General features: G+C 41.3%; 1 protein-coding gene, 1 long non-coding RNA gene and 1 pseudogene across 5 annotated transcripts in view; 2 read left to right on the forward strand and 1 right to left on the reverse strand.

Annotated features, from left to right (window-relative positions):
• The window catches only part of RHBDL2 (rhomboid like 2), a 54,177-nt gene that overhangs the window by 30,271 nt on the left and 4,009 nt on the right, over positions 1–19,897 (forward strand). For 3 of the 4 annotated variants that reach the window (XM_043875600.1, XM_043875601.1, XM_043875599.1), the window contains 2 exons: positions 12,649–12,749; positions 14,348–14,408. The exons of the other annotated variant lie outside the window; for it this stretch is intronic. In XM_043875600.1, coding sequence (XP_043731535.1) covers positions 12,649–12,749; positions 14,348–14,408 — 162 coding nt within the window. The remainder of the gene's footprint in view (positions 1–12,648; positions 12,750–14,347; positions 14,409–19,897) is intronic. 4 annotated transcript variants of the gene reach the window in all.
• Positions 1–19,897, reverse strand: part of LOC122676410 — a 52,544-nt gene that overhangs the window by 21,912 nt on the left and 10,735 nt on the right. The gene's annotated exons all lie outside the window — the stretch shown is intronic.
• LOC122676407 lies at positions 464–2,977 on the forward strand (annotated as a pseudogene).

Raw genomic sequence — 19,897 nt, forward strand, 5'->3', positions numbered from 1 at the left:
AAACACGCCTGCTCTGAAAACGGCATTTTGAAAACTGGCTATTGGAAATCATTCCATCATAATGTGGTTTTGCTGCTGAAGAAGATGAAGTAACTCTTTTAAGTTCACACTTAAAAAAGCCAGCAAACACTTTTCTCATCTGATTTAAAATTTCTCAGTGGAGAGTTTTAGTCAATTTTAAACTTACTGATTGTTAACACTTTCTGATTAGTTTGCAAGAACAACTGACTGATGTTAGGGAAGGTGGGAATTAATTGCCATATTACAACAAATTTTTTGGATAGCTAGAATAAGCATAGACAATGACGGGGCTTCCCTGGTGGCTCAGAGGGTAAAGAATCTGCCTGCAATGCAGGAGACACAGGAGACGTGGGTTCTATCCCTAAGTGGGGAAGATCCCCTGGGAAAGGAAATGGCAACCCACTCCAGTGTTCTTGGCTGGAGAATCCCATGGACTGAGGAGCCTGGCGGGCTATAGTCCATAGCCTCATAAAGAGTCAGATGTGACTGAAAAGACTGAGTGTGTATGTGCGTGCATGTGTGTGTGCACGCACACACACACACACACACTGATGCAATTCTTCCAGCTGAAACTGGACATCACTTTTTTAATTTCATATTTTAAGTGATTAATAAAAAAATTCTATGGAAAATAACTGAACTTAAAAGTACATCTTTGCGGGGCTTGGTGGCGGCGGCTGTGGAGCGAATGCAGAGTGGTGCCAATGTGGGGGCCCAGCTGGGCACACTGGGCTACGTGGCCCTCTCCTCAGTCTGGCTCCAGTGCAGCCTCCTCGGGAAGCTGTTCCACTGCTTCGCTCCGGCCATCAGGCTCCAGAGTTGGGACGGCAAGTACCCGCTGTGGCTCATCAAGGAGGTCATCAGCCAGGACACTCAGAGGCTCTGCTTTGCTCTGCCGTCACCCCAGCACATCCGGGGCCTCCCCGTCAGCCAGCACATCTACCTCTCTGCTCAAATCAACAGGAACCTGGTCCTTTGGCCCTACACGCCCGTTTCCAGTGATGACGACCAGGGCTTTGTGGACCTGGTCATCAAGGTTTACTTTAAAGACACCCATCCCACGTTTCCCTCTGAAGGAAAGATGTCCCAGTACATGGAAAGCATGAAGACTGGAGACACCATTTGAGTGCTGGGGCTCCAATGGGCTGCTGGTCTACCAGGGCAAAACAAAGTCTGCCATCTATCTGGACAAGAAATCCAACTCTGTCTTCAAGATGCTGAAGTCTGTGAGCATGATCGCTGGAGGGACCGGCATCACCTCAATGCTGCAGGTGATCCATGCCATCATGAGGGACCCCAGTGATCGCACCATGTGTCACCTGCTGTTTGCCAACCAGACCAAGGACATCGTGCAGCAGCCCGAGCTGGACAAACTGAGGAACAAACATTCTGCACGCTTCAAGCTCTGGTACACGGTGGACAGAGCCCCTGAAGCCTGGGACTACAGCCAGGGCTTCATGAGTGGGGAGGTGATCCAGGACCACCTTCCATCCCTGGAGGAGGAGCTGCTGGTGCAGATGTGTGGACCCCTGCCCATGAGCCAATGTACCTGCCTGGACCATGTGGGCCACCCCAAGGAGTGCTACTTTGCCTTCTGATGGATGGGCCCTGGCCGCTGGGCCCACCCCGCATTCACTGTGCCCTGCCCTGTGCAAGTCTGTGCCCACTTGCTCTACCACTGTTCATTACCACCACTTTCCCTCGCCTCTCCTGCTGTGGCTAGGTTCAGCCTGGCTTGCCCATGCCTGGGAAGTCCCAGGGCTGGCCCTTTGCCTTTGGGAGCAGGGCTCTCTTACAGGTGGGCCGCTTCGGCCACCTTTAGGGCAGGTTCCTGTTTGGGCCTCACCACAGGTGCTTGGGCCTTTGCCCTTCCCCGCCCCACTCTTGCCCCCAACACACACACTACTGGGTAGAGGCTGCCAGCACCATGTGCCCCACCTTCCCCAGAGCATCCCGCACTCTGGAAATAAACATGAAGGTACCGGCAGCCCCTAGCAGCAGGTGCCAAGCCCCTACCCCCTGCCTCGGGACCCTTGCCTCCTCCTCCTACCTGCTGTTCCACCCTGGCAAGGAGCCTCAACAGCCCCTCACTCTCTCTTCCTAAGGCCCAGCAATCACAAATCCACCCCCTGGGAAGAATGACAACCCTGTGCCGGTATAACTAAGAGTGTCTTGGACAGTCACCGTTTCACGTGCATTTGGCTTATTTCTGCTTCAGGGCCACTGCCAGGCCTCAGCATCTGACACTGCGTGGCAGGGGACACCAAAATGTCCCTTAGGCAGGGGCTGCTGGGGTGAAAGCCTGCCCCCATCCCAGGGCCCAGCAGGCCTGGCCAGCAGGGAGTGAGGCTCTCCCTGGGGCTGGAGTGGGAGGAGGGAGCTGGCTGAGGGCCCTTCCAGCTGGCACATGGGCCCTCCCAAAACCTCAGCCTTTCCCTCAAAGACCCAAACCTTTGGGAGGCTTTGGAAGTTCCAAGCAATCGACCTCCGATCATGTGCCTTGGGGTCCTGGGCCGCCAGCCCTGGTGGCAAAGCTAAGACCACGTGTGTTTATTTGTCTGTCCCAGTACCCCCTTCTGGTGCTCTTGCCCCAGGTGGGGGAGATTTAGAGTAGTCTTTTTCCTGAAGGACGTTCTCAGTGGCCTTGACGTTGCTTTAGACCACAGCATGTTAGTCTCTTGCATATCAGCTTTTTCAGAGTCATTTATGAGCAAATATAACATTAAAGTAAAACTCTGCTGAGTTGAAAAAAAATCTCTGCATTTCTGTGGCATGATATTTAACCAGGGTTTTAAAATACAATAATGCTTATTTAATAATGTGCATACGTGCTAAGCTGCCGCAGTCATTTCACTCTTTGTGACCCTATGGACTGTAGCCCACCAGGCTCCTCTGTCCATGGGGATTCTTCAGTCAAGAATACTGGAGTGGGTTGCCAGCCCTCCTCCAGGGGATCTTCCCGACCCAAGGATTGAACCTGTGTCTCATGTCTCCCGCATTGGCTGGAGGGTTCTAACGCCACCTAGGAAGCCCTTATTTAATTAACACTGCTCATTGAAAGATTTTTTTTTAAGACTAATTTTTAGAGCAGTTTTGGGTTCATGGCAAAACTGAGAGGACAGTACTGAAGTTTCCCATTCATCCCCTGCCCCAACACCTGCATAGCTTCCTCCATTATCAACAGAATGGTACATTTGTTACAACTGATGAACTTACATTGATGGCATCATAATCTCCCAAAGTCCTTTAAAACTAGGGTTCATCTTTGGTGTTGTACATTCTGTGGTTTTGGACAAATGTACACTGACATGTATCCATCTATATATAGTATTATAAAGGGTATCCTTTTACTGTCTCCATTGTTTCCTTTTCCAGAATGTCAAATAGTTGGAATCATACACTATGTAGCCTTTGCAGATTGGTTTCACTTAGTAATATGCATTTCAGTTTCCCCCATTTTTCTTATTTCTTGATAAGAACTTTCTGTATCATTAATGAAGAAAAAATAATTTAAAAGTATCATGTTACCAGTATGTCCCATCCTTAAAAATTCTATGTTTGTGATTTTACAAAACATTAAAGTAGTAGTACATACATAAATATGTGTAATTTATAAGTGAATATACCTATACTGGAGAAGGAAATGGCAACCCACTCCAGTATTCTTGCCTGGAGAATCCCAGGGACGGGGGAGCCTGGTTGGCTGCCGTCTATGGGGTCGCACAGAGTCGGACACGACTGAAGCGACTTAGCAGCAGCAGCAGCATACCTATATTGCAGAGGGTGGTTGTATTAGTTTCCAAGGCCAATATGACCTCCTCTTAACCACTCACATCTGTAACAATCCTGTTTCCAAATAAGGTCACATTCTGAGGTGCTAGGGTTTAGGACTTAAACATATTTTGGGGAGGGGGAGGACCCAATCCGACCCATGGCAGTGCTCAAAACTTTACCAATCACAACTGTGCCTGCTTCCTAGAGCAGTGGGGATGGAGAGTGGGAAGCCATGGCAAAGATGCAGTAAAGAGATGGGCTTGGCCAGTCTAGTGACGCAGCTGCCCAACTTACTTCCCTCCCGCCTTTGTGGATGCTGTTGTTCCACCTCCTCCTTGTGTTCCTGCACACGCTCGTTTTTCCTGGCTCCAGCATCTTCCCCCACAGCTGGGTTTCAACCTGTGGAATCAGCTGTGCCCCAGTTTCAGCGTAGAGAGAACGTGAATAACCTGTTCACATCCCCTGCCTATTTTTGCAATACCTTTTGGCAGGTATCTCTTTGCTGTGTCGGTCTCTCCCTCACACTGCTGCTGGTCACCTTCCTCAAACACATCCTTCCTAAAACATTTACAGTGGCTGATAGAAAGTTGAAACATCCAAGAATTTTTTTTTTTTGGGGTGGGGAGGGGAGCTGGGCTGGGTCTTCATTGTGGCAGGTGGGCTTTAGTTGCCATGGGGCAACTAACCCAGGTTCCCTGCATTGGAACATGGATTCTCAACCACTGGACCAGAAAGTCCCTGAAATGTCTGAGATTGCTCTGTATTACCCTCCACCATCTGGCCCCACTGCCTTTATTCTTTTCTCCTTTTTCTTCAGGGAAAGAATATATATGAAGATGTTAGACATGTTTATATAACATAAAACATTAAAAAATCACTTTTGAGGTGTAATTGCCATACAAAATTTTGTATATATTTAATGTATACAACTTGACAAATCTGGAGAAAAGTATACACCCATAAAACCATCACCACATTCTATGCCGTAAACACATCTATCACCTATGAAGTTTCTTCCTGCTAGTGTCTTTCTTGCTTTGCTTTTTATTTTTAAATGAGGGAAGCAGTCTCCTAATACTTTATTTTTACCTTTTGACCCCTTTCACCTATTTCTTCCATTGCTTTGCTTTTTTCCTGGATTCCTTCATATGTAACATAATTCTAGTTTCCCTATCCTTGCTCCCGGCAGTGTGATCACTGAATCAGCAGCACTGGCCTCAACTGAGATCTTGTTAACATGCAGAATTTTGGGGCCCCACACCAGACCTACTAACCAGAATTTGCATTTGGACAAGTCCACAGGTGATTCATAAAAATTGAGGACCACTGGCTTGCACTCCAGACCTGGGTCCCCCAATCTGACTGACCATCAGAATCACCTGAGGAACTTGTTACAACTAAAATTATTCAGATCGCACCCAGATCTACTGAATCAGAATCTCCAAGAACATGGCCCTAGGATCTGTGGGGTTTTTTTTTGCTTTCTCATTTTCCTGTTCGGTGAGGTTTTTTTGTTGCTGTTTAGTTGCTCTGTCATGTCTGTCTCTTTGCCACTCCATGGACTGCAGCCTGCCAAGCTTCTTGCATGGAATTTCCCAGTCAAGAATACTGGAGCAGGTTTCCATTTCCTTTTCCAGGGGATCTTTCTGACCCAGGGATCGAACCTGCGTCTCCTGCAAATCTCCAGCACTGAGCCACCAGGGAAGCCCTTAGAGAGGTATAATCAACATATAATAACTGCTGACCTTTAAAGATTATTTATTTTTGGTTGCGCTGGGTCTTTGCTGCGAGACGCAGGCTTTCTCTAGTTGTGAGTCTTCGTTCTGGTGCGTTGGGGTGACTTCTCTTGTTGGGGGCACAGGCTCAGCTGCTCTGCAGCACGTGGAGTCTTCCTGGACCAGGAACCCACGTCCTCTGCGTTGGCGGGTGAATTCTCATCCAGTACCACCAGAGAAGTCCACTGCTGACGTTTTGATACGTGTATATAACTGTGAAACTATCCACAGTCAAGGTAATGAACATTACTCCCCTCAGAGTTCCTGGAATCTGTGGGAATCACTTCTTCCTGCCTCTCCTTGTCCTCCTCCTGCCTTCCCCTGGCAACCATTGATCATCACAGATTAACTTGTATTTTCTAGAATTTTATATAAATGGAATCATGAAACATGTACTGTTTTTGGTTACTTATGTTATTCAGCATAATTATTCTGAGGTGTGTTCATGTTGTTGTGTATAAACAGATGATTCCTTTTTGTTGCTGAGTAGTATTTCATTGTGGGAAATTTGTTTATTCACTCTCCAGTTGATGGACATTTGGGATGTTTCCAGTTTGGGGTTATTACAGATGAAGTTAGTATGAACACAGTACAGTCTTTGTGTGGACAAATGTTTTCAGTTCTCTTGGATGCTTACCTAGGAACAGAATGGCTGGATTCTATCATAGGGTTATATTTAACTTTTGAGAAACTATCAAACTTTTAAAATAGCTTTTCTAAGATATATCAATAATTCATACAACCTATAATGTGCCCATTTAAAGTGTATAATTCAATGTTTTTTAGTTGATTTACAGGGTTATGCACCCATTATCACAATCCAAATTTAAAACATTTTTGTGCTCCAAAGAAACCCTGTAGCCATTAGCAGTCACTCCCCACTCCTTACCCCAAATCCCTTCCCTAGCCTTAGGCAACCACTAATCTAATTTCTGTCTCTTTATATCTACCCATTCTAGACATTTCATATAATGAAATAATAAAATATGTGGTCTTTTCTTGACATCTTTTTAAAGCATAATGTTTTCATCCTTCACCCATGTTGTAGTATGTATCAGTACTACATTCCTTTTTATTGTTGGATGATATTCCATTGTATGGATATACCACATTTTCTCTATCCATTCACCATTTGGTGGACATTTGGGTTGTTTTCACTTTTGTCTATTATGAATATATTCTGTCAGGAATATTTGTGTACAGGTTTTTATGTGGATCTCTTGTGTATATATATTAATATCTGTGAGTGGAATTAAGTCATATGGTAACAAAGTGTATAGTTTTACATCCCCACCATAAATTTCAGCTCCTCTATATCCTCATCAACACTTGGTATGATCAGCCTTTTAATTTCAGCCAATCTGTTAGGTATATAAAGGTACTTCATTGGGTTTAAATTTGCATTTCCTAATGACAATGACGGTGAGCATCTTTTAATGTGCTTAGTTGCTACCCATACATCTTCTTTGGTAAAGTATATGTTTAAATCTTTTGCCAATTTGAAAATTGAATTAGGGACTTCCCTGGTGGTCCAGTGGTTAAGAATCTGCCTTTCAATGCAGGGGACACGGGTTTGAGCCCTGGTTGGGAAACTAAGATCCCACATGCTGCAGAACAACTAAGCCGCAACAAACCACAGCTAAGATCTGACACAGATACAAACAAATATTTTTAAAAATTGATTTACATTCCTTATATATTCTAAGTTCTTTATCAGATATATGACTTTTGGATATTGCCTCCGAGTCTGTTGCTTGTTTTTGCTCTTAATAGTATATTCTGAAGACTCAAATTTCTGAATTTTGATTAAGTATAATTTATCAGTTTTTAAATTTTAGGAATTATGCTTTCAGTGTCATATTTAAGAAATTTTGCCTGATCTAAAATCACAAAGATTTTCTCTACATTTTGCTCGAGAAGTTTTATAATCTTAGACTTTACATATAGGTACATGATCCATTTTTTATACATGGTACAAGGTATGGACTGAAGTATCACGTTTGTGCATGTAAATGTCTAATTGTACCAGCATCATTGGTTGAGAAGATAATCTTTTCTTTAATGAATTGCTTTTGCCTCTTGTCCAAATCAGTTGTCCATATATATATATATGTGGGTTTATTTCTGGACTTTCTGTTGTGTTTCCCTCATATATTTGTATATCTTTACATCAATTCCATTCTATCTTGATTAAGTAGTTTTCTCTTAAGTTTTGAAATTGGGACACCTCAGTGCTCCAACTTTGCTCTTTTTCAAGTTGTTTTGGTTATTCTAGGTCCTCTGCATTTCCATGTAAACTTGAGAATCAGTTTGTTAATTTCTATAAGATTGTCTACTGGGATTTGATTTGGATTGCAATGTATCCTTAGATCAACTGGTGGAGAATTGACATTTTAACAATATCAGAGTCTTCCAACTCACGAACTAGGTATGGACTTCTGTTTATTTAGGTCTTTCAGAATTCCTTTCAGCATCTTCTTTAGCTTTCAGTATTGAGGGCTTGCACATTTTTGGGGTCATATTTATTTCTACATTTCATATTTTTGATGTACTGCAAATGGTAGTACTATTTTTAAAATTTCTATTCCTGATTTTCATTGCTATTACACAGAAATACAGTTGATCTTTTCGGTATTGATCTTGTACCCTCTAAGCTTGATAAATTCACTTATTATTTCTAGTAGTCCAATAGTTTAACTGTTAAACAATGAACTTGTAAAGAGATTTAAGTAATAAAAAAATCTTGTATATTTGCCCATGTTCTTACCATTTCTAATGCTCCCTTATCCTTTGTGTAGCTTTATTTTTTCATCTAACATCTTTTTCCTTCTTCCTGAAGATTTCCTTTAACATTTCTTATAGCATGGAAATGCTAGTCATCAATTATTTCAGCCTCTGTATGTCTGAAAAAGAAAATCTGTCTTTTGCCTTCATTTTTGTAATATATTCTGAGGTTTGGAGTCCTAGCTTGACAGTATTTTCCTTTCTTTACTTTAAAATGGTGCTTTACTGTTTTCATTTGCATTGTTTCTGATGATAAATCTCTCGTCATCCTTATTTTTGCTTCTCAGTATGAAGCCTTTTACTGTTAAGACTGTCACTGTTTTGAAGATGTGATTTTGTTACGCCTTGTAGTTTTCTTCATGATTCCTGTGCTGGGTTTGTTGAGGTTCTTGGATCTGTGCGTTTATAGTTCTCATAAAACTTTGGAAAAAATTTGGCTATTATTTCTTCAAGTAATTTTTATCTGCCTTCATTCTTCTTTTCTGGGGACTCCAATTATGCACTTATTATTATAGATATTATGAGGCTGCTTGAAATTGACCTATAGCTCATTGATGCTGTATGTATTTTAAAAAATATTCTTCTTTTTTTTTAACCCCACGGCATGGGGGATCTTAGTTCCCTGACTAGGGACTGAAACTGTGTCTCCTGGAGTGGAAGTGGTGAGTCTTAACCACTGGACTGCCAGGGAAGCCCCTGTGTGTTTTATTTTGGACAGTTTTATTGCCCCATCTTCATGTCCACTAAGCTTTTCTTTTGCAATGTCTAATCGGTCAATCAACTCAACTACTTTATTATTTCATCTTAGATGTTGTACTTTTCATCTTTAGAAATTTGATTTGAGCCTGTTTTATTGCTATTTAACTTTTGAACACATTGACTATATTTGAAATAATTATTTATTGCCCTTATTTGCTAAATCTTACACCTATGTCAGTTTTTTAAAATTACAATATAGTTGATTTAAAATGTTATGTTAGTTTTAGGAGTACAGAAGTGATTCAGTTGAACACACACACACACACATTCTTTTTCAGATTCTTTTCCCTTATAGGTTACTACTAGATATTGAGTATAGTTCCCTGTTTTATACAGTAGGTCCTTGTTGGTTATCTATTTTATATATAATAGTTGTATATATTAATCCCAGACTCCTAATTTATCTTCCCCCTTCCCTTTTGATAACCATAAGTTTGTTTTCTATGCCTGTGAGTCTATTTCTGTTTTACAAATAAGTTCATTTGTATCATTCTTTACAGATTCCACATATAGACAATATCATGTACTTGTCTTTCTCTGTATAGCTTACTTCATTTAGTATGATAATCTCTACATCCACCTGTGTTGCTGCAAATGGTATTATTTCACTCTTTTTTATGACTGACTAATATTCCATTGTGAGGCTTCCCTGATGGCTTGGTGGCAAAGAATCTGCCTGCAATGTAAGAAATGTGGGTTCAATCCCTGGGTCAGGAAGATCCCCTGGAGAAGGAAATAGCAACCGACTCCAGTATTCTTGCCTGAGAAATCCCTTGGATAGAGGAGCCTGGAGGGCTACAGTCCAGTGGGTTGCAAAAGAGTCAAGACATGACTTAGCGACTAAACAACAATATTCCCTTGTGTATATATATACCACATCTTATTTTATCCATTCATCTGTCAATGGATATCTAGGTTGCTTCCATGCCTTGGCTATTGTAATTAGTACTGCAATGAACACTGTGGTGCGTGTATCTTTTCAAGTTATCGTCCCCTCTGGGTGGGATTGCTAGATCATAAATAAGTTTACTTTTAGGTTTTTTTTTTTTAGTTTTGGTAGGTTTTAATTGATTTTTCTCTCTTCAGTATGGGTCACAATTTCATGCTTCTTTGCATGTCTTGAGTTTTTGTTTGGATGCTAGACATTTTATCTTTGGATGGTGGGTATTATTGTATTCATGTAAGTATTCTTTAGATTTGTTCTGTGACTCAGTTAAGTTACTTGGAAGGAGTCTGAACTCTAGCTGCTGAGCTCTATATAGACCTAGACTCTAGACTCTATCTCATCAACCTGAAGTTTACTGTTATCTGCCTAGGTTTCCCCTTCATGCCCAGCTACCTGCAGTTTCTCTCAAGGCAGTAAGCTGGGCAATTAGTCAACTCATTTATTTCTTGTTTCTTAGGGTTCATTGTCCCTTGTTATCTGATGTCCAGTATCTTTAAGACCACTAGTTCATATATTTTGTCCATTGCTTTCAAGCAGGAGGAAAAATCTTGTCCCGTTACTTCATTTTGGCCAGAAGTGGACATCTATATTTTAAAAATAAATTTCTCATAACTAAGATACAACTACCCCAGCTCTAGCTTGTAGGTTAACATTTGAGAACAACTGCTTTAACCCTAACGGACTGCTTCTCACTGATCTTTAGTAACCCATATAACTTTGTTTCTATGTCTTTGCTTTTCCAGATCCCTAAATCCTGGCCTTCTTCCCCCTTTTTTTCCTGTCCAAATCTTAAAGTGTCTTCAGAATTTAATCAAAATGCTGTCTCCCCGTGTGTACCCCAATGTTCACTGCAGTCCTGTTTACAATAACTAGGACATGGAAGCAACTTAGAAGTCCATCGGCAGGCAAATGGATAAGAAAGTTGTTGTACATATACACAATGGAATACTACTCAGCTATTAAAAAGAATGCTTTGAGTCACTTCTAAAGAGGTGGATGAAACTGGAGCCTATTATATAGAGTGAAGTAAGTCAGAAAGAAAAACACCAATACAGTATATTAATGTATATATATAGAATTTAGAAAGATGGTAACAACGACCCTATATGTGAGAGAGCAAAAGAGACACAGATATAAAGAACAGACTTTTGGACTCTGGGAGAAGGCGAGGGTGGGATGATTTGCAAGAATAGCATTGAAACATGTATATTACCATATGTGAAATAGATCGCCAGTCTAAGTTCGATCCATGAAACAGGGCACTCAAAGCTGGTGCGCTGGGACAATCCAGCTGTGGCTGATTGATGTCAATGTATGGCAAAACCCACCACAATATTGTAAAGTAATCAGCCTCCAATTATAATAAATAAATTAATTAAAAAAAAAAAAGCTGTCTCCCTCCTCTCAGAGTAGCAGGGCCCCCACCTTTCTGCTCAGAAAGTCATTCTTTCTTAAGTGCTTCCATAGCAAATTTATCATATTAAAAAAAAAAATCACAGTAATTATTAGAGTCTGCATTTTTTGATAACTGTTTGATCATACATTTGTGATTTCTAAGGTCAGACACTTCCCCTTTTTTGCATTAAGTAGCTACTTTTTAATGAGAACTTTTTAAAAAAATTATTTAATTTCTTTTTGGCTGCGCTGGGTCTTTGTTGCTGGGCTTTCTCTAGTTGTGGTGAGTGGGGAGTTGGGGGTACTCTGTAGTTGGCTTCTCATTGCAGTGGCTACTCTTGTTGCAGAGCATGAGCTCTAGGGTATGGCATGTCGGCTCTTCTGGGACCAGGAATCGAACCTCTGTCCCTGCACTAGCAGGCAGATTCTTAACCACTGGACCACTAGGGCAGTCCTAAAGTAGGTACTGAATTGCACTGTATCTTAAAAAATGAAGGAGGGACTTGAAGGCAAGGGAATGACAGAACTAAGCAGTATAGAGAACACTTCAGAGTTCGCATAAGGTGGTTTTAAAGACTTATTTTGGTTCAGACAAGGTAAGATTGAATTAGCAAACAGAATTTCATCTTGCTTGGTGAAACTGATTGAATGGTATATTAAGAAGGATTCTGAGACTACATCTTGACTCCATGAGAAAGCTAGCCCATAGATAATAAAATATTGGAATGTCTCAGGTATTTTGATAGTTTTGGTTAAGCGTGTAGGATATTTTGAAACAACAGCTAACAAGTATATAACACATGTCAGAGTATTCTAATCATGATGTACATGTAAACTCGTTTATTTCCCCTGACAACCCACTGAAGTAAGTTTTATTTAACACCTCCATTTTTATAGAAAGGGAAACAAAGGGAGACATTAAAAAACTTGCTCAAGTCACACAGTTGCTAACTCTGGCTTCAGAGTATTTGTTTTTGTCACTGTTATATTGTCTTCATATTGAACATTTAATGTTTCATAATAATTGAGAGAGATCACATGGCTATACTTTTCTAGTATGGAAGGAACAAAGTGAATTTGTTGTTTGTTAATATAATGGCCCAAGCTTCCCCAACTTTTACCTTAGATTAGAAAGATTTATCCTTCATGATTCTTATAGTCATGTCTGAAATTCTTTGTGTTTCATTTCTTTAGGATCCCTTGCCAGCTCCATCTTTGACCCACTCAAATCTCTTGTGGGTGCTTCAGGAGGAGTCTATGCTCTGATGGGAGGCTATTTTATGAATGTTCTAGTGGTAAGAATTTTGGGAAACAAATCTATGGACCTTAAGAAATAATTTTAAATAATTACTGGTATTTGGTTCAGGGACTCTTGTTTATCAATATTTACTAAGCACACATCTTCCATCTGACCACAAGAGTTTTCCTTTCATCTCTGATCTCAAAAGTAATAAATACTAAATAATGTTCAAAACTGAAAAACAGAAAAGTCAAAGCCCCCAGTTTAGTATCTGTTACCAGTCTGATATACATCTGTTGAGATGTTTTCTGTATGTATTCAAAATTCTACCAATAGTAACACTACAAAAATGGAACTACCCTTACATTATTCTGTATCTTAACATAAAGTATCCTATCTACTCATAGGATACTTGAGTAGGACACAGAAATCCACCTCAGTCTTTTCAAGTGCTCCACAGCACCTTCTATATAGTAGCCCTACTTGTTCAATTTTTAATTGAAAGAAAAGATTCAGGGTGATGACAGCTTTTTACATTTCAAAACAATGCTGTCAGAAATGTTCTTTCCCCTGTCTTTTTGTAATTCCTAGAAGTGGATTTACTGGGTGAAGGCTTTACATTTTTATATATAAATGCCTCCAAAGTTGGCATACCATTTTACACAACCATGATATAGTATGTGAGATGCCAATAACTTAAAAACAGGATAAAATCCTGATTAAATTATCCCTTTAACCATGTAGGTGTGCCTTAAAAATACTCTAAGAGGAAAAATTTGAAGCAATTAAAAAACTGTTCCAAAACTAGAAGTCATTTAGAAAAGTGTTTTTCAAACTTTGGGTTGCATCACATTAGTGGTTGTGAACTCAGTTGAAGGGACTGTGAAAATCCTTTTACACAAAAATTTCAGTATGCATCATGTGTAATAAAGAGTAAGTACTGTTTGTGTGTGTGCTGGATTGTTAAGTAAATTGTTACTGTAGGTCTTGGTCACAACAGTTTGAAAATAATTGATTTTTAATTAACACAGATGTTTTAGCATCTCCCTCTGGGAAGAGAGCTAATAACTTTAAAGGGAAGGGACAGGTAATTTGGGTTGAAGTGGAGGTGTCTTTCTGAGTCTGCTTGGTCCTCTAGCAACACATGAGGGTAATGCAAGTTGGTCTGAGGCTTTTTGAAACTAAAATTAAACTGAGTGTTTTTGGACCAGTGTTTTAAATTTTTTAAAGATTATCTTAAAAAAAAATCAAGGTAATGCTCAAATTTTAGCTGTTTTTGCTAACTCCTACTTAGAAGGAGGGTAAAGCTGTATCAAGTGAATATTAAACCAAAAACCTGGAAATATTTTCACCAGATTTAGTTTGACAGCATCTATTAACTATTTGTGACATATTAAGAGTTGATTTTTTATTACTTATAGAGTATTTCTTGCTATATCAAGGAACATCATGTTTCATTTTCACTCCAAAGTATATTGGCATTGTACTTCCCAAATACATTTGAAAACAACTGTTAACACCGGTGCTTTGATTGGCAAACATCTGACACACTTTATTTTAAATGAAAAAGCAGATGGAGGGGGCGTACAGTTGAGATTTCCTTTGCCAATAGATAACTTATGTTATTATTACTGTCATTTATCTCTTTGTAAGAATTTTAAAGAAATGATTCCTGCTTTTGGAGTTGTCAGACTACTCATCATCGTTCTTATAAGTAAGTGTGTTTTGTGAATACTTCACATCTTCAAGTTTATGGGTTCAACCTTCAGAAGGCCTTATTTCCCAAACACATCCTACACATCCTGATGGACATGTAGGATGACCGTTAGCCCAGAGTCTGAAACAGTGGTTCGGCTACTAGCCCGAAGTAGAAAGATATGAGTGGAATTTTCACAGACCCTTGTGGGTGGTTCTTAGAGGTGCCTGTTTCTGGGGTGTGGGGAGTTAACAGAGTAGGGCTCGAGGCATTCCGTCCACTTCATCCACAATACCATCACTTATATTTTTATTTTTTAAAAATTTTTATTGGAGTATAGTTGCTTTACATTGTGTTACTTTCTGCTGTCATTTATTTTTTATTAAATTAAAAAATTAATTATTCAACTTTACTTATTTTGGTTGTGCTGGGTCTGTTGCCACGTGGACTTTTCTCTAGTTATAGGGGGTGGGGGCTACTCTCTAGTTACAGCGCTTGGGCTTCTCATTCCAGTGGCTTTTCTTGTTGAGGAGCAGGAGCTCTAGGATGTGCGGGCTTCAGTAGCGGCAGTTCTAAGGCTCCAGAGCACAGGCTTAATAGTGGTGGTGAATGGCCTTAGTTGCTCCATGGCATGTGGGATCAAACCCGTGTCTCTTACATTGGCAGGTGGATTCTTTACCACTGAGCTACCAGGGAAGCCCTATTTATTTCTGACTGTGTGGGCTCTTCATTGTAGTGCGAAGGCTTCTCTAGTTGCAGTGTGTGGGCTCAGCTGCCCTGTGGCATGCGGGATCTTCATTCTCCTACCAGGGATCCCACATTCTCTGAATTGGGAGGCAGATTCTCACCCACTGGACAACCAGAGAAGTCCCTGTCATTTATTTTTTATACACTGGATTTTTCTCATTCATAAACTAGATTCTGTATACGATTTTGTTTGAAAGGGAAAACTTAAAAGCTATTCAGGTTATCCATTTTCTTCTTCAATTTCTACATTTTCAGATTAAAAACAGAACTGATCTAGGATGTAAGCATGGAGCGGTGGCTGAGGACTGAAGACCTGAGCAGAGGTGGAGGAAGAGAGGGGTCAGGGAATCGGGGATGACTGACATGGCTTTGGAAATCTCAAGAATGGTAGTGGGGAACGACATGCTCAAGGAGCTTAGGAAGCCTCATTCTGGAGAAGAGGTGGAATTTAGGTGGGTCTGAAAGTCAGGATTTTGGATGATGGCAGGCCATACAGAGCAGAAGCAAACAAGATCAAAGGCAGGGCTTGTAACTTGTATTTCCCAGCCTGCTCCTGCTGCAGTTCTATCTGCACAGAGGGTGTGGGGAAAAGGCTGACCTTAAGGCTCAGACTTGAAGACAAAGACAGAAGTGACATTTGATACAGGCTACTTTTGGCTGTCAGGGCTTCCCAGGTGGTGCTAGTGGTAAAGAACCTGCCTGCCAATGCAGGCAACGTAAGAGACGTGGGTTCAATCCCTGGGTTGGGAAGATACCCCGGAGGAGGGCACGACCCACTCTAGTATTCTTGCCTGGAGAATCCCGTGGACAGAGGAGCCTGGTGGGCTACAGTCCATGGGTTGCAAAGAGTCTGACATGACTGAAGAGACTTAGCACACGCACATGCAATGTTGGCTGTCCACATAGTAGGAAAAAAATGATCCTGCAAATTGATATCGAGTGTTCCAAAAAGAGACTAAGTTTAGTTTATGAATGGCATAATTATAAAACAGTATTTCACCCAGATAGAAAAGAAGTGACTTGTTTGTAGTTTATACCATAGCATATATAATGTTTTTCTCCATAGACATCTCTGAGAAATTTAAAAAGAGGGGAAGTAGTCAGCACAGGAAGGAAGGCAGATGTCTGGGAGTTAGTTAAGAGGAGTCACTGTGTGGGCTGAGCTATATGAGTTGTTAAGGGTCACAACCAGAACCAAGGAACAAGCCCTTAGACAGAAAAATATTCTTATACAAGTTACCTAGGTTTTCAGTTGATCTGTTTCAAATAATGACTTTTGTAAAATAAGCCTCAAACTCTCAGTGGGGAAATGATTTTAATTCTCTAATACTCTTTAATGGTGGAGTAAAAACCCTTTCCTCATGCACAAAGTTATCTCCAAATACAGTTTATGTAACATTCCGTCATTCTTGAGGTAAGTAATACAGTCGCTGAATAATGTGTTTTTTTTTTTTTTTTGCAACTGACTCATACATGTTTATTGAGCTAAATCAATAGGGCACAAAAGAAGCTCAGAAACTTTCCCACAATACAGAAAAAATTATGGGCTCTTATCATATCCTACAAACACAGGTAGGACAGCTAACATCAACCTTCCCCACATGCCATTTTTTGGCCTGGTTGGGGTTTTCCTGGTGGCTCAGCTGTAAAGAACCTGTCTGTCAATGCAGGAGATGCAAGATGCGGGTTGGATCCCTGGGTTGGGAAGATCCCTTGGAGAAGGAAAGAGCATCTGCTCCAGCATTCTTGCCTGGAAAATTCCATGGACAGAGGAGCCTGGCAGGTTACAGGGGTCCTGCCTTTGGGGTCCGAAAGAGTCAGACACAACTGAGCATGCATGCAGACACACCTACAACAAACTCCAGATTAATGAAACACAAATACATTTTAATTTTAAACACGTTTCCTTGGGAAAATTTATAGCTTTTTTTTAAAAAATGGTAAATATTATTCTTAATTGTGAAGGACAGTTGGCCTTAAGGACTTCCTTCATTAAGCACCAATTTTTAAATGTGTTTTCTAACAAAGCAACTGAGCTTCCCTGGAAAAAGTTCAGGACATCTCGATTTTCATCCTTCAAAAAACCCAAATAAAGGTAACTCCCTTAAAATGAGTGTCAGGTTTTACTGAAGATAATGATTTGGTTTATTGGAATAAGGGCTTCTTTTCAGGTGGGAAGACAGGTCTCAAGTTTAGAGACTGCAGCAGTTTATAGGTAAACTCCCCTTGGAAGCAGAAAGGGCCAGGCAGATACAAGTCAGAAGGCAGGAGACAAACTGAATGGAGAAACTAACATGCTAAGAGTTACATAGTTTTTGAAAGGAGGCCTCCTACTGTGAAAGTCTAGACCACAGTAACTGTTTCTAGTAAGTCTTCCTTGTGGTGGTTTTCTTACGCTTTCCTAGCACTGTATCTGTTATTTACACTCCATCAGGAAATGCAAATGACTTAAATACAATAATAGCCATATTTATAGCATTTGGTGTGATAGTCATTTACAATTAAATTAATATTGAGTACTTCCTCGACCTCAATTCCTACCCAGTGACTTCGGGGTCAATATTATATTGAAAGGGAAGCTAGCCAGAACACATGGTCCTGATGCTATTTTCCCAAAGGCAAGGACTAGGTCTTTCGGTCTCCTAGGACACTCACTAAGTAGAGCATAGGGTATTGGGGGACGGGTGTGGAATGTGACAGTTGCAGGACATGTTTCCAAGCACACATGTAGGGCAGAGTTCTTCTAACCCAAGAAGCCTGGAAGGTCCTTTAGCATCACCAACATGACTTATTTAAGGAATGTCTAAGTTCTGGCTCTTACTGTTCCATTATTGACTGTGGAATCACTTCCTTTCTTGGGCTGTCTTCTGTATTCCTGATGGTAATTATGAAAGGGTTAATGGGTAGGCAGGTCTCACTAAGGGGGCCAAAGGTCCCCAAGCTGCAGAAGGAGAAAAATGGCAAAGGATTTTTCTACATTCCTTTGCTCTGGCTTTAGCCAGGTAGGAGACTCCTTTAATTCTGTTGCAATCGGCTGTTCCTCAAAGTTACTTTTTCCCAACCTTGAGGGGCTGATTGCCCAACAAAATAATACATCTTACTCATGGGAGTGTTTTTCTTAGGCTATGTTAATAAAACAATGTATCTTGCTTGGAGGTCTGTTTTCCTTTAGTATCTTGCCTGGAGACATCTGGGTCCAGAGATGACTCCCCTTGCATAGATATGTTTGTTGTGGGAGAGACTGCACCCGGTACAACTCTCTGAGCCTTGAGGTGTTTCTTTTATCTATGATCAACTGCTTGCTAAAGCACATAAGATGACTTGCAAAAAACTGGAAAGGGGCTACTCTCCTGCCCCCTTCTGATGTCTATGTGAGAAGCTTTCTCTATCTCTTTTATACTTTAATAAAACTTGGCTACACAAAAGCTCCAAGTGGTCAAGCCTCGTCTCTGGCTCCACATCAAAATCCTTTCCTCTGGAGGCCAAGAATCCCAGCATCGTTCACGGCTCAGAGCCACAACCTTTCATCTTAGGGGCTCGCTCGGGATCTTCAAGACAAGGTGTAAGCTTTCATCTTTTAATTTGGGGTGATTAGGTGGGTGAGAGTGAAGCCCCCACAGTCAGACGGCTTAAGGTTCAAATCCCACCACTGCCTCAGAGCTATGTGGCCTTGGTCGAGTACTTAGCCTGTGTGTCTTGGTTTCTTTATGTATAAAACACCAGGTCTTTCCTCACTCGAGGTGGTGCAATAGCAGTAATTAGTTTGTCTGCCTGCTTCTGTCTTTGCTACTTTAGAGTATGACGGCAGCAAGAATCAGCTTTTAAAAATGTGAGTCAGGGGGTTTCCCTGGTGGCTCAGTGGTAAAGAAATCGCCTGCCAGTGCAGGAGACACGGTTCGATCCCTGATCAGGGAAGATCCCACATGCCATGGAGCAACCAAGTCCACGCGCCACAACGATCGCGCCTAGGGGGCTGCAACGACTGAAGCCTTGAGCCCTAGGGCCTGTGCTCAGCAAGAGAAGCCGCTGCAGTGGGAAGCCTGTGCACTGCAACTGGAGAGTAGCCCCCACTGGCCGCTCATGCATCAATGAAGGCCCAGTACAGCCAATAAATAAATAAATAAAAACTATTAAAAACCCAAGTCAGACATGTCACTTCTGTGCTCAAAAGCTTTGGAAGGGTAAAAGTCAAAGTCCTTACGAGGGTCCATAAGACTCTACGTGATCTGCCATCTGCCATGGTTTGATCACCTCACCTACTTGAGTCCAGAACCATCTGCAGGTCTTGGTAAAGCACAGACTGTCGAGTCGTACCTGTAGAGTTTCTGGTTCAGTAAGTTTGGGGTGGGCCTGAGAGTTTTCATTTCTAGTAAGTTCCCAGTGAAGCTGGGAATCCCCAGTGGGAAAGGGAACCATCCTTTGAAAACTGTCGATGCCATCAGATCAACTGCTTTGGTATTCCTCACACACTCCAGGCACGGCTGGTCCTACCTTAGGGACTTTGTACTTCAGTCTGCCTAGAAGGCTCTTTATTTTTTTAATTAATTAATTTATTTATTTCTTTTGTCATACATTGACATGAATCAGCAATAGATTTACACGTATTCCCCATCCCGATCCCCCCTCCCACCTCCCTCTCCACCCGATTCCTCTGGGTCTTCCCAATGCACCAGGCCCGAGCACTTGTCTCATGCATCCCACCTGGGCTGGTGATCTGTTTCACCATAGATAGTATACATGCTGTTCTTTTGAAATATCCC

Source organism: Cervus elaphus, chromosome 20, assembly GCF_910594005.1.
Source record: "Cervus elaphus chromosome 20, mCerEla1.1, whole genome shotgun sequence".
NCBI lineage: Eukaryota > Metazoa > Chordata > Mammalia > Artiodactyla > Cervidae > Cervus > Cervus elaphus.